General features: G+C 39.2%; 1 protein-coding gene across 5 annotated transcripts in view; it reads right to left on the bottom strand.

Moving 5' to 3' along the window:
* The window catches only part of LOC121417538 (kinesin-like protein KIF21A), a 61,551-nt gene extending 56,411 nt beyond the window's left edge, over positions 1 to 5,140 (bottom strand). For all 5 annotated transcript variants that reach the window (XR_005970375.1, XR_005970377.1, XR_005970378.1 and 2 more), the window contains exon 1: positions 4,721 to 5,140. Coding sequence is in view for 1 of the 5 variants with exons in the window: in XM_041611264.1 (XP_041467198.1) it covers positions 4,721 to 4,764 (44 nt within the window). In the remaining 4 variants the exon portion in view is untranslated. The remainder of the gene's footprint in view (positions 1 to 4,720) is intronic.
* Positions 5,141 to 15,682: the final 10,542 nt, after the last annotated feature.

Genomic DNA, 15,682 nt, shown 5'->3' with positions numbered 1-15,682 from the left:
TCTCCTTTCCTTCTCATTGCACTTCTACATGATAGTGAATCAGAATACCTTTGAAAACAGTCAATGTCAAATTTTCTTGGATGTGCCCAACTGTACATTTTAGTACAAGTTAAATGTTGTTCTAGAATCAAAGAATTGTCTAACCATTCCCATATAATAATGGGTATGAAAAACAGAATGGAGAAATGTTAAAAGAAATTGGAAATTACATACTTCGCAGCAAGGGGGTTCAAATTTTACAGTAGGCCTACGTGAGTAAGTTTGTGTAGGTAAAAGAAAAAATGTTTTTGATGAATAAATGTTACATTATTAGAGAGGGGTCCCACACTGACATCACAAGCAGGGAAGACAGGGCCCAGGGGTGGCTTTCTGTCATCAATTTTGTAATTTCTCTTAGATGAGTCCACCACTATGATTGTCACTAATCGGTATTCTAAAGATCTTTTCCTATCATAAATGTATCTCTGTGAATTCCTGCACATCTTTTTACAGACAAACCAATAAAAATCACAATTAGTTCTGATTGGTAGCCCTAGTAACCAATAGGAAGACTCAGGGAAACATATTCTCGATACAGAAGTGGACACTGTGCGACTGATCGTTTCCCATTATAACGCTATCTATAATGTATTCCAGGGTGCACTATGATCTTTAATACATGGAGGAAATGATTGATTTGTTGTGGTTGTGGGTATGGTGATTGTATCCCTTGTGTAAATGAGAATCAGTCTGTGTACTCAAAGAGTTGTCTAAGATAGGAAAGTAGTTGGAGCAAACAATGATTTCATTAGAGAGTCACGATTAAAGGGGTAGTTCACCCTGAAGAAAAATTTGCTGTAAAAAAAAGCAGAAAAAATAAGAAATATTGGTGAAGGTTTATAAAGATTATGAAAGTAATTAAAGTTTTGGATTTGTGACATCATCAATGCATGAATTTCATTTTTTTAATGGTTCCTGTTGACTAATTTTTCTTTTCTTTTCATGATCATGTGTGAAATGATTTGTCAACTGATATGAAAAAAAAACAGTAAAAACCATTTTCAATTTTCTGAGGTTTTTTTATATCACCTTTATTCAAAGCATAAAACACCTTTATGTCAGGCAAATTCAGATCTCTGAAAAACCCATCATTGAAGAAAATGCCTGATGGTTCCCTATTTCATCAACTGTTGTCACTCCATCTGTTTATAACTCCTGGCTTGATCAGAACAACTATCAATTACCAAAGTCATAGGATTCTCCATAGGAAGTGTGCTGGAATGCTCCCTAGGAAGTGTGCTGGAATGCTCCCTAGGAAGTGTGCTGGAGTGCTCCCTAGGAAGTGTGCTGTAATGCTCCCTAGGAAGTGTGCTGGAATGCTCCGTAGGAAGTGTGCTGGAATGCTCCCTAGGAAGTGTGCTGAAATTCTCCCTAGGAAGTGTGCTGGAATGCTCCCTAGGAAGTGTGCTGGAATGCTCCCTAGGAAGTGTGCTGGAATGCTCCCTAGGAAGTGTGCTGGAATGCTCCCTAGGAAGTGTGCTGGAATGCTCCCTAGGAAGTGTGCTGGAATGCTCCCTAGGAAGTGTGCTGAAATGCTCCCTAGGAAGTGTGCTGGAATGCTCCGTAGGAAGTGTGCTGGAATGCTCCATAGGAAGTGTGCTGAAATGCTCCCTAGGAAGTGTGCTGGAATGCTCCATAGGAAGTGTGCTGAAATGCTCCCTAGGAAGTGTGCTGGAATGCTTCCGAGGAAGTGTGCTGGAATGCTCCCTAGAAAGTGTGCTGGAATGCTCCCTAGAAAGTGTGCTGGAATGCTCCCTAGGAAGTGTGCTGGAGTGCTTTCTAAGGGAGTGTGCTGGAATGCTCCCTAGGAAGTGTGCTGGAATGCTCCCTAGGAAGTGTGCTGGAATGCTCCCTAGGTAGTGTGCTGGAATGCTCCCTAGGAAGTGTGCTGGAATGCTCTATAGGAAGTGTGCTGAAATGCTCCCTAGGAAGTGTGCTGGAATGCTTCCTAGAAAGTGTGCTGGAATGCTCCCTAGAAAGTGTGCTGGAATGCTCCATAGGAAGTGTGCTGGAGTGCTTTCTAAGGAAGTGTGCTGGAATGCTCCCTAGGAAGTGTGCTGGAATGCTCCCTAGGAAGTGTGCTGGAATGCTCCCTAGGAAGTGTGCTGGAATGCTCCCTAGGAAGTGTGCTGGAATGCTCCCTAGGAAGTGTGCTGGAATGCTCCCTAGGAAGTGTGCTGGAATGCTTCCTAGGAAGTGTGCTGGAATGCTCCCTAGGAAGTGTGCTGGAATGCTCCCTAGGAAGTGTGCTGGAATGCTCCCTAGGAAGTGTGCTGGAATGCTCCCTAGGAAGTGTGCTGGAATGCTCCCTAGGAAGTGTGCTGGAATGCTCCCAAGGAAGTGTGCTTTGATGCTCTGTAGGAAGTGTGCTGGAATGCTCCCTAGGAAGTGTGCTGGAATGCTCCCTAGGAAGTGTGCTGGAATGCTCCCTAGGAAGTGTGCTGGAATGCTCCCTAGGAAGTGTGCTGGAATGCTCCCTAGGAAGTGTGCTGGAGTGCTTTCTAAGGGAGTGTGCTGGAATGCTCCCTAGGAAGTCTGCTGGAATGCTCCCTAGGAAGTGTGCTGGAATGCTCCCTAGGAAGTGTGCTGGAATGCTCCCAAGGAAGTGTGCTTTGATGCTCTGTAGGAAGTGTGCTGGAATGCTCCCTAGGAAGTGTGCTGGAATGCTCCCTAGAAAGTGTGATGGAATGTTCCCTAGAAAGTGTGCTGGAATGCTCCCTAGAAAGTGTGCTGGAATGCTCCCTAGGAAGTGTGCTGGAATGCTCCCAAGGAAGTGTGCTTTGATGCTCTGTAGGAAGTGTGCTGGAATGCTCCCTAGGAAGTGTGCTGGAATGCTCCCTAGGAAGTGTGCTGGAATGCTCCCTAGGAAGTGTGCTGGAATGCTCCCTAGGAAGTGTGCTGGAATGCTCCCTAGGAAGTGTGCTGGAATGCTTCCAAGGAAGTGTGCTGGAATACTTCCTAGGAAGTGTGCTGGAATGCTTCCTAAGGAAGTGTGCTTTAATGCTTCCTAGGAAGTGTGGTGGAATGCTCCCAAGGAAGTGTGCTTTAATGCTCCCCCAGGAGGTATGCTTTAACGCTCCCCTAGGAAATGTGCTTTAATGCAGCCCAGCTAAACCTGGGGTAATAATAATAACAGGGCCCGCTGGGAGAACAGTTTTCAGAACTGAAGTGGCTTCCCTGGGTAAATAAACCTACCTGTATATTATTATCATTAATATTCTTATTATTATTAATGCTCCCTAGGAAGTGTGCTTTAATTTATGAAAGGAATAATGAACTTAACCCTGGATTTAACACTAAAACTAAACCCTTAAAAAGGGTTTAAAAACCCTAACATAAAACCCTATGGCATCCTAAGTTAACCCTATATCTTTAATACACAAAATAAAGCCCGGAGCACTTGTTACCAGAGAAAATATTGTCACCATAAATTGAGACATAAAATCGTACCACTCGTTAAATTTCAAAGTTGCTTCATATTCAATAGAGGCGCTGGTAAAATACATGGGCTCGTCCCAGAAAACAAGGATATCATCATAATTCAAAACAAAGTAACCATGTCTTCATAAATTCAAAACATCCTTGTTTATGGGGACAGCTTTTTTCACTTACCCCTGCCGCTGCGGGACATAGCCTGCAATTACCAGGATTGGGTGTGCTAAAAATAGATTCAATGACAGTTACTTTAATTCCCCCATTTCACCATCTATTTTTTCATGACTTGCCGAATAATCTTGTTATGAAAGCTGATATGTTTACATTGACTAGCCTGCTCGACTGATGTCGCCACTTGACAGGTGAATGAACTTTCCTTGATTTCTTGTGTGGAGAAATCTTTGAAAACTGAGACAGTCTCTGTTAAACTGGGACGATCCCAATTTTCTGACCAGCGCCTCTACTGATGATAAATGTATTATTAATAATAATAAATACAAACAACAACATGTACAACTACTATCAGTCGAGGCGCAATGCCAATATGGGAGAGACTCTCTCCAATATGGGAAACAATCTCCCATATCAGACTTGATTGCAAAGTCAAAAGGAGAAAAGAAACACCAACAAGAACATAATTTTTTCCATCCAAAATTTTGTCTCAGACGTCAGAAGCCCATTTGTTTTGCATGTGGATGACAACAAAAACCCTTATCAAAACTATAGAAGGGAAATTTTAAAAGTAGACGGTGAAACTGAAAAGGGGTAATTTTTAATGAGGATTCTGCTTATCAGTCACATTTCCATTTGCCATCTAGGTAATCCTTTTACAGCAAATGTAAACAAAGGAAATTGGTCTCCCAAACTGGAGTCTTGGACTTGGAGAGACTGTCTCTGAAAGAAAGTGGATACAGTACCCAAATTCTTTACAAAATGTCTCTGAGTCTGATATTGGACTCTTTTTGGAGATAATCTCCCAGATGGGAGACAGTCTCCCAAACTGGCCGTGCGCCTCTATTGCATTGTTATCTTGCAACTGATTGGCTGAAAGCAAATTAGTCGGTGAAAAGCACTGGCTACATTTTTCTGAGGCAGAGATTTCAACGTTTGTCCAATGTCCATTTTACAGTAAGCCCGCTCCAAGGCCCCCGTTTTTTGTCTCGCCCGCGGCACACCCCCACCACTTTTTTGGTCGAGTGCCCCCCCCCCTTGGCTGTACGGTGTTACTATTGCATTGCCTACTCACCGAACAGCCACTCGTACACTTGTATCATCTTGTTTCTCTGGCATGTTAACTGCTCGTTACAGGAATGACTCCAGATAATAGATTGACTCAATTCGATTCAATCTCTTCGCACTTGTTCGATTGTGAACACTGACATAACGTTACGCTTCTTGAATCTTGCGGCAGGTAGGTTGACTGCGGAGTGCGGGGGCGGGAGCCTACGTCCAGCAGGTCCAACAATGGTGCTCCGCTGATGAGCATAAAAACTCTTTGATCGAAACGTTTTGAAGGCTGACTTGCATAAAATACGGAAAGGCAAGAGAATACAGATTGCCCGACAGCAGCCAAGCGTTTTGCCTATGAGTCACAGCTCCCATACACGGAGTGAACGGTAATAAGAATAAACCAAATTTCCCGTTTCCTTGCAACGACTTGCCAGCTAGCTAGCGCAGACCAACGGCGCAGACCACTTGTTAGAACTGATATGCTTCTACCGTACCGTACCGCAAGATGGCGCTCTTATAATTTTAGTTTTTTTCACATAATCTAGCTACGCCAATATTTCGCAAGTGTGGGCAAAATGTGCGTTTCAGAAAAGGAAATCAAAATCTAGAGGGCTATTATTCGAATCATACTTAATTTTGTAAAATTATACTGCATGGATGTGAAAGAAAAACCAATAGTTTTCCATTGATACCATATCTGTACTAGGAAGCATGACTTAATTAATTTGATGTTTATAAAGACAACAAGTGCAGATACCACATTTCCCCACATTTTTCCTAGTTTTTGAAAACTTGATGCAAGGGCAGATGCTGATGCAAATACTTTCATCAATGCCTGAGTTGGCAAAAATCTTTAGATTGGACCATTTTCCTCCAAGGAGAGGAAATAATGGGCGAATGTACTTACAAATGATCTACGAGAAGATCTTACCCCGGGGTCGTACCACAGCTGAACCAAAAAGAGAAAAGTTCGGGAGTGTACCTGCATCTTTGGTGGATTCAGGACAGCGCTCCTGCCCATCGTTCCAACATCACAGTCGCGAAAGAGTCAGAATATTAACTCTGACATCAAGTTGTTGCCCTCAACCATGTCGTAGAATGGCCGCCAATATCATCCCCAGACCTTATGCCCTAATTGTGAATATAAGAAATCAGTTTTTAGGACCCTTAAAAACTCCCCGGAGGGGCCACTTACATTGACGAGTGGATACCATGCGCGACCAAAAAAACATGTAAAAAGGATGTCTTTTTCACGATAGGGCACGTTACGTACGTAACGTGATAAGGGTGTCAAAAACACAAAAATAATGAAAAAATATTTCGCTAGGAAAATTACGTGTTTAGGGTCGAATTTGCGGGGATGATAAAACAAAATTAAAATGTTTTATAAAGGATGTCATTTTTGCCCCAACACTTCGTGTTTAGAGTCCGATTTGCGCGAGGTGTAGAAGGTGGGGTCGTACTAAACCAAATAAGGTAAAGCCGACGACCGAAGGACCCGTAACAATAAAACATTCCTGTACTTGTTTAGGGGTTCATTTCAGGGAATATTTGCCACGAGTATCGTTTGTTTCCAATACTTGTTAAGGGTAGGGTTTCACACGCCAATACTTGTTAAGGGGTGCATTTCAGAATATGGAAATTACGTGTTTAGGGTGCTTTTCGAGACCCCATGGTCGCGCATGGTATCCACTCGTGAATGGAAGTGGCCCCCGGAACATACTCCCAAGATTTTGATGATTTGCAGGGCAGAATTCGACACGAGATGGATGCTTCAACTTGCGCAATGATCTGGCAATGGTGATCGAGACGAGCTATTTTGCTACTGATTTTGTGTGCAAGGGAGAGGAGCTCATGTTTAAGATGTGGGTGAATAAGACACCTTTCAATCCTCATTTCAGAGGAATGTCTTGACCCTTCATTAAAAAAATTGCTTTGAAAAACATTTTATTCTACAAGCACACATTCCCATAACTTTACCAAAAACTTGGAAAAAGTGGTACGGTACATGCACCTGTTGTCCTCAACATCAATTAATTCGGTCATGCGTGGCGCATATGGTAGGCCTACAAATAGGGTATCAATGAAAAGCTGATGAGTTTCTTTCATACGCTTGCAAAATAATTAATGATCCGAATATCGGCTTTCTAGATTTGAATTCCCTTTTTTCTGAAACGCACTGTATAATAGTAAATTAAAAACAATTAAATAACACGATTATCAGAGTTGGACAAATAGTTGGCACATATTATTGATAACTTGAAATGAAATTACCCATCCCTGCCATGTATTCCAGTCCCACCTAAAAGACTTCGGAATTCGTGTCTGAACATAAATTTTGACGAAATTACAGCATGCACCTACCAACTTTTAAGTCCATGATTACAGTGACACACTGGTGTAAACCAAGGGGGGGGGGGGGTGAGGGGGATATACCCCCCCTCCCCATTTTTCGAGGAGTGGGGATGGCCTGTACAACCACCTCCTCCCCCCCACTTTTTACGAAAGAAATGAAAAAAAATCACAAGAGATAATTGTTTTATTAGTGAAAATTCTTCCTAAAATACCGCTTAACAAATAAAACAGTATTATTGAATCATAAAATGCAAATAAAGAGCCAGTTCACCATTTCCAAACGAAATACTTATGTCCTTATCATAACATTGAAGAGAAACCCCCGTTTCTTCCAATTCATCAATGTTGGGGTCTTTGGGAAAGGATTAAGATGGAATGTCAAAATATTTTTAATGTAATCTCTAATAAAACCACACCATCAGAAAGATGATAATATTGGAGGGGTATTTGCCATACGGTGGCGTAACTATGGGGGGGGGCATGGGGGGCAAGTGCCCCCCCCCCCCATCGACTGACAAAAAAAACAACGGGGAAAAGGAGAAAAGAGGAAGAAGGGAAGTGAAACGTAGTGGGAAAGAAGAAAATAGTATTCATTATAATGTTATATTATAATTATGTTATGTTACATAAACATTTTTATATTAACTTTGTGAAACATAATTTGCCAAGGGCCTAGTCTTCATTGTTCTTGGTGCTCGCATTGTCTGTTTAACGAGATATATAATCCTGTTAAACTAAAACATCCGGTTTTCAAGTCAATATAAGCCAAATATATTTCCTAGCACTTGAGTTATCATTGTTTTCTGTAGCGACATATGCTTCTTTTTCATGACACAAAAAGTGATTGCCCCATGTTAGGTCTTCGTATATAATTATGAAACATTTCCTTTCCGTGCTTACGTTCGCATTAGTGAGATTGGTGAGATATGTCTGCTCTTCATGAATTCCTAAAATCAGTCCTTAAAATGTCTCTTCTTCTGATCTGAATATCAACAATTTTCAGCTCGCGCTTCGCGCTCGCATCATTTAGTTAATGAAATACGTATGGTCCTAGTTAATTCCTACAAAGAAACCTTAGAATGCCCCACTTCAGGTCTGAATTATCTAAATTTTCAGCTCGCGCTTACAATATTTGAATAGTGAGATGCGTATGATAATCATGATTGCAATGACTACAAAAAGTTTTCATGTGTTCAGATGTAATTCTATTAAAATCAGCAAGCGCTTGACACTCGCATTAAATGATTATGGTGAGATATGCATACTCTTAATGGATTCCTAAAATATATTCCTTAAAATCTCACTGTTTAGGGTCAAAATATACGAAAACTTCAGCTCGCTCTTCGCTCTCGCATTGTTTAGCGAGGCAGGTACCTTTCATGATTACACAAATTTGATTATAATGTCCCTTTTTAGGTATTGAATATAAATACATTTCAACTCGCGCTTCGCGGTCGCATCATTTGATAAGTGAGATACATATCCGTTTAATGACATTGTCCTTAAACTATCTCTATTAGGTCAGTATAACTGGCAACCGAGCGTGCTCACTCAGTGATTCAACAATTTTGCTGGTGCCCCCCCCCCATGTACGCCACTGCGGACAATTTCTTGCATATCTAAAGACATGATTGCAAAAAATATGCCAAAATATTTCAGTCACCCCCCCCCCCCCCATCAACACGGATTTACGCCAGTGCAGTGACAGATAAATCGCTTTTGGTGCTACAAATGAAAGAACAAATAAATAAATATTGATTAACATTATAGCTCAAGTCCTAGAGGACAGACATATTTTCCTTCCATTTAAGTTGAAATAAAAAAGTCAACCCCCTAGACTCTAGAGAGTAGACCATGTTAATTCACAAAATCAACTTGAAATATTCACTGCTAAACGATTCGCAACATATATAGGAAAGATTTCCTTTAAAAAAATTGAATCTCAGACGTAATTTATAATGGATGAACATACTGTATAGAATTCGAATTAAATTGATTGCTAGAAAAAAAGGTGACCACCCCCTCCCCTTGCCCCCAGAAATTTTAAAAAATTAAGAAAAAAAAAGTATCATAAATGTTGTTAAAACATCCTATTACGCTCTAATTTACTCCAAACAGCATTTTTTTTCAATTTTCAAGTACCGGGTATTGAAAATTTGCTCATCCTGTCATTGTTACCTCTTAACAATATTAGTCACTAACAGAAATCCCTCAGGTAATCATATAAAATTCAAAATTTCGTTCGTGGCTTCGCGCTCGCAGATCCAGACTTCGCCAATTGGGGGAGGGAGGGGGGGGGGTTCAGCCATATTTTCCCCGATCGGCCACTCGAATATGATTTTTTTTTTACCTTATTTAAATAGTTCGAGCGCGAAACGCGAGCTAATTTTTCTTATTTCAGGTATTTTATCCTAAAATTTATACATCCTGGGTCATGTTTGTGATCCTAAACGATATGTGTATCCAACTAAATAATTACCGCGAGCGCGAAGCGCGAGCAATATTTTTATATACGTGTTGATCTGATAAAAATGATCTGTTAACGGCTGCTTGCAGTTGTTAAATATTTCAAAAATCAAATAATGCAAGCGCGAAGCACGAGCTGAAAATTTTGACATTTCTATCGGAAGAATTGAAATTCTAAGCACGCTTTTTCCAATCGTGAAAAAAGGATAAGTATATAACTAAAAAAAACTGATGCGAGCGAGAAGTGCGAGCGGAAAAAAAATCGTGATTTACACCCAAAGTGGGACACTCTATTCATTTTTTTTTAAATCATGAAAATGACGAGTAATAAACTTCCTATAATGCAAGCGCAAAGCGTGAGCAGAATAATTTTGATATTGTGATCTGAAACTGGATAAATATAGAACGAGCTGCGTATCTGAACATGCGAGTGTATGTTTCAGATTTTGACCCAGAATCTGGGCATTCTAAATACCTTTTTGTTTTGAAAATCAATAAAGCGAGCGCGAAGCACGATCTTAAAATATTTGATATTCCGATCTGGAAAAGAGTCAATTAAGCTATGTATTTAAAACACTTTGTAGGAATATTGTGAGGTGGATATATGGATCACAGTTAAAAAATAGAAAATAAATTATGTTTCATTATTATTACTTTGAGTTTTGACCCGGGGGGGGGGCGCTGTCCGACCATTGCCTCTGCGCGAGCGCACCGGCGGCTAGCTGCATCATACACCGTTCCAGAGGATATGCATACGCACTGGCGATCCGTTCCAAGGACCCCCGTTTTCACAAACATTAGTAGTTCCAAAGCCCGTTCCGAGGACCCTCCTTTTTACAATAAGCCCGCTCCAAGGTCCCCGTTTTTTGTCTCGCCCGCGGCACACCCCCACCACTTTTTTGGTCGAGTGCCCCCCCCCCCCCCGGGGTTTTGACATATGACCGGGACATTCTAAGTACATTATGCCATCATATGAAAATGATGACTATCTTCCTATTTCTTTTCCTAAGCGCGAAATGAAACTTGTCGATATTCCATTCTCAAAAAAAAGGACAATTTGATTACTCAATCAATATCTTATTCATATAAGCCTAATGAGAGCCAGATATCTGTTGATGTTATGGCCTGAAAGCTGGACATTTAATGCACTCTTGTTAATATGAATAAGATGCATGAATATATTTCTAACAGGCAATGCGAGCACAAATCGCAAGCAATTTTTTTTATAAACTCTCATGAAAATGGGAATTTTCAGTTTGTTATAGAAATAATATTGAGATGTTTTTTTCCCATTTCCATTCAAAACAAAATACAAAGTAATGTAAAGAACAAATCAAGTAGAATTTTACAGACGAACAAACAGTATAATATTAACCATAGATGGAAATGAGGGGGTCCACTAAAATGCAAAACTTTTAAAGTGTGGAACCCCCCTTGGAAATAAAGAAAATATAGTCGATAGTGATATTTTGAACTTTATGGAATACAGGAAATTAATAAGTACATGACAAATCAAATTTTGTGAGCGCACAGTGCGAGCAGAAAATGTTAATATTCAGACCACAAAACATAGATTTTACAGAACACTTTTAAAAAATCAATTTGTGAATCAAACAAAATAATGAAAGCGCGATTTCCGAGCTGAAATACGTTTTGTATATTGAATTCAAAATTTGATATTTTAAGCTCCATATTAAGCAAGATATGTACCACCTAAAAGGCAATGCGAGCGAAAATTTCATGTAGGGGCCTAGTGTCACATGAAAGATTTTTATAGTATTATTTTCTAAAGCTTTATCTCATCTTATTCACTCGTCTTCCTCCTCTTACACTTCCTTTTTCCCTTTCTTTTTTCTCATCTGTTCAAACGGGGCTTGAAAATCCAGTTTTCAAGTCAACAAAATTTTCTTCTGGTAATTCAAGATTTCATTATTTGTTTTATGCATCCTGGTGTATGCTCATGTTAAGCTCGTACGCGATCTCACAACTTATTTAGTTGGATACCCATCTTGTTCATAGAGTCTTTAAAGTGTCCCCCCCCCCTTGCAGGGGCCACGGTCAGAAGTGCTAATTAGGCGGTAATTAGGCTAATTAAAGGTCAAGCCCACCCCAGAATTTTATTTTTATTTTAATCAACAGAAAAAATCCAACAAGTATAATGCTGAAAATGTCATCAAAATTGCATGTAAAATAAGAAAGTTATGATATTTTAAAGTTTCGTTTATTTTTCACAAAATAGTTATATGAACAAGTCAGTGATATGCAAATGAGAGAGTCGATGATGTCCCTCACTCACTATTTTTGTTTTTTATTGTTTTAAATATACAATATTTCAATTTTTACAAATTAGACAATATAGGGACTAACTTGGCTGAATCATGAAATGTTTTTAAAATGGTAATTCTACATGTTCAGAGAGGAATTAAACTTTCTTTCACATGAAAATGAAGGGGAAATTCGAATATTTCATATAATAAACTACAAAATAAATAGTGAGTTGATGATGTCATCCAGTGGCGTACCGCGGGTCACGGCATTGGGGGCACCAGCAAAAATGTCGAGTCACTTAGTGAGCGCGCGAAGCGCGCTCAGTTGCCAGGTAAACTGACCTAAAATAGACATTTTACGGACATGCAGTGCCATTAAACGAATATTTATCTCACTCATGGATGAAGGTCTAACGAGTGGCAGTTTCCTGACATCTGGGCACAAACTGGAACCTAAAAAAAACGAAAAGTTCTCTCCTTCTACCCCCGTCTCGATCGGCCATTTTTGTTATGAATCAAACAGGGACATTTTAAGGACTATATTTTAGGAATCCATTAAGAGTATAAATATCTCACCATAGTCATGTAATACTAGTGTCGTGCGTTGCATGCTGATTTGGTTAAAATTACATCTAAGTACATGTCTTGAAGTCATTGTAATCATGATTAACATACGCATCTCACTAATCAATTATTGCGAGTGCTAGTTAAAAATTTAGGAAATTCAGACCAGCATTTTGAGGCTTGTTTCTTTGTTGGAATTAATGAAGACCATGCGTATTTCGCTAACCAAATGATGCGAGCGCATAAGGCGAGCTGATATTTGTGTATATATTGACCCCAAACATGGACATTTTAAGGACTGTTTTTAGGAATTTTTGAAGCATAGGCGGATCCAGGGGGGGGCCCGAGGGGCCCGGGCCCCCCCTATTGGCGGAGCAAAAAAAAAGAAAAAAAAGGGGAAAAGAAAGGAAAAAAGAAAAGGGAAAAGAGAGGAGAAAAGAAGGAAGGCAAGCATAAGACGAGGAAGATGAGTGAATAAAATAAGATAAGGGGAAGACTTGGAAATTAATTTTTTTTTAATCTTTCATGTCGGGATATAAAATTTTCGCTCGCGCTTTGCGCTCGCATTGCCTTTTAGGTGATATCTTGCTCAATATGGACCTTAAAATATCAAATTCTGAAGTCAATATACAAAACATATTTCAGCTGGGAAATTGAACTTTCATTATTTTGTTTTATTTACAAATTGATTTTTTTAAAGTGTAAAAATTTCTGTTTTACGGTCTGAATATTACCAATTTCTGCTTGCGCTGCGCGCTCACAAAATTTGATTTGTCAGTTACCTATTATTTTCCTGTATTCCATGAAGTTCTCAAAATATCCCTATTTAGATCAGATTGTCAAAACGTATCAGCTAGCGCTGCACGCTTGCATTTTGATTAGTGAGTAATGTATATCTCAATATTAATTCTAAAACAAACTACTTAAAATCACCATTTGATGACAATTAATCATAAATTTCTGCTAGCGATTTGCGCTCGCATTGATAGATTTTAAACTCATGCATCTTATGCATAATTACAAAAGTGCTTTAAATGTCCAGTTTTCAGGCCATAATATTAATAGATTTTGCGCTCTCATGCTTAGGAAGAGAAATAGGAAGATAGTCATCATTTTCTTATGATGACATAATGTCCTTATAGAATATCCCGGTCCTATGTCAAAACTCAAAGTAACAATAATTAAAAATATCAGCTCTGTTTTAACTATTATCCTTTTTCACCTCACAATTTTTCCACAAAGTGCTTGCAATACAGAGCTTAAAGTGACCCCTTTTCAGATCTGAATATCATATATTTTTAGCTCGCGCTTTGCGCTCGCTTTATTGATTTTCATGGTAAAAAAAGGTATTTAGAGTACCCAAATTCTAGGTCGATATCTCAAACACACGTTTATTCAGATACGCAGCTTGTTCTCCATTCAAATAATTATCCAGTTTCAGATAACAATATAAAAAAATTGTCTGCTCGCGCTTTGTGCTCGCATTATTAATGTGTGAAAATTTCCAATAGCTTAACCTTTTCATGATTTACAAAACATGAATAGAGTGTCCAGAATTTTTCCGCTCGCGCTTCGCGCTCGCATCAATAATGTTAAGTTTTTGTCTTATCCTTTCCACGATTACAAAAAGTGCTTAAAATTTCCATTATTCAGGTAGAAATGTCAAAAATTTTCAGCTCGCGCTTCGCGCTCGCAATATTTGAATGTTGAAATAAAATGTAACGTCTTCATGGTTAAGTTCAAGCAGTCCATAACAAATACTTTTCGATCAGCTCAAAACGTATATAAAAATTTTCCGCTCGCGCTCTGCGCTCGCATTATTAATGTAAGGAAGATCCCCACTTCCTCATCCTTTTCATGATTTACAAAACTTGAATAGAGTGTCTCGTTCAGTAGGTCTAAATCACGAAATTTTTTGCTCACGCTTCGCGCTCGCACCAATCGTTTAGTTATATACCTATTATGTTAAGTTACAAAAGTGCTTAGAATTTCCATTCCTTAGGTAAACATGTCAAAAAATTTCAGCTCGCGCTTCGCGCTCGCATTATTTGATTTTTAAAAATATGTAACATCTTCATGGCTAACTGCAAGCAAGTCCTTAACAGTACCTTTTCCATCAGTTCATTTCTGCTCGCGCTTCACGTTCGTAATAATTATTCACTTGCATACTTATCTTTTTTCAGGATTGCCCAGAATGTTCAAAACTTTTAGAAAAAAGTACATAAGATTCCCCCAAAAAAAATAGCTCGCGCTTCGCGCTCGCATTATATAAATAATGATTATGGTATTATATATTTATGTTTATTCATAAGAATAAAGCAAAGAAGTGACTAATAGGACTACCCCTTTAAAGAAACCAAAAATCCCGGCAGATATCATATTCGAGTGGCCGATCGGGGAAAATATGGCTGAAAAAAAATTCCGGGCCCCCCCTATTGGCGAAGGCTGGATCCGCCCCTGTTGAAGAGTATACATATCTCACCGTAGTCATCTAATGCGAGTGCCAAGAGCTTGCTGATTTTGTTAGAATTACATCTAAACACATGAAGCACGTTTTGAAGTCATTGTAATCATGATTGTATACGCATCTCACTTATCAAATACTGCGAGCGCGAAGCGAGAGCATTTAGGAAAACCAGACCTGAGGAGAGGCATTCTAAGGCTTGTTTGTAAGAATTCACTAAGACCGCATGCATTTCACTAACCAAATGATGTGAGCGCGAAGCGCGAGCTGAAAATTTTGGTATTCAGATCAGAAAAATACACACTTTAAGGACTGATTTTAGGAATTTATGAAGAGCAGACATCTCACCAATCCACTAATGCGAACGTAAGCACGGACAGGAAATGTTTTATACTAAGGCCTTAAAATGGGGCAATCACTTTAAGTTGTTATGAAGCGGGTTATGAAAAAGAAGCATACAGCTGTATGTCATTACAAAAAATCAATAAATCAAATTGCGAGGAAATATTTTTGGTGTATATTGACGTGAAAACGGGAGGTTTTAGTACAACAGAATTATTTATCTAGTAAACATTCTATGCGAGCACCAGAAAAAATGAAGACATAGGACCTGAGCAAAATAATGTTTCATATAGTTATGAAAAATGTTTCTTGTGTAATATAATAATATAACATATACATAATATATAGCATTATAAATGGACAATAATTTTTTCTTTCCCACTACGTTTCTCTTCCTTTCTCCCTCTTTTTCTCCTTTTCCCCGTTTTTTGCCAGCCGATGGGGGGGGGGGCACGTGCCCCCATGCCCCCCCGTAGTTACGCCTTTGATGTCATCAGTCTGATCAATTGCATAATATATA

The sequence above is a fragment of the Lytechinus variegatus genome, chromosome 6 (assembly GCF_018143015.1).
Source record: "Lytechinus variegatus isolate NC3 chromosome 6, Lvar_3.0, whole genome shotgun sequence".
Lineage (NCBI taxonomy): Eukaryota > Metazoa > Echinodermata > Echinoidea > Temnopleuroida > Toxopneustidae > Lytechinus > Lytechinus variegatus.
Note: the sequence above shows the minus strand (reverse complement) of the source record. Positions and strands in the feature narration are given on the sequence as shown.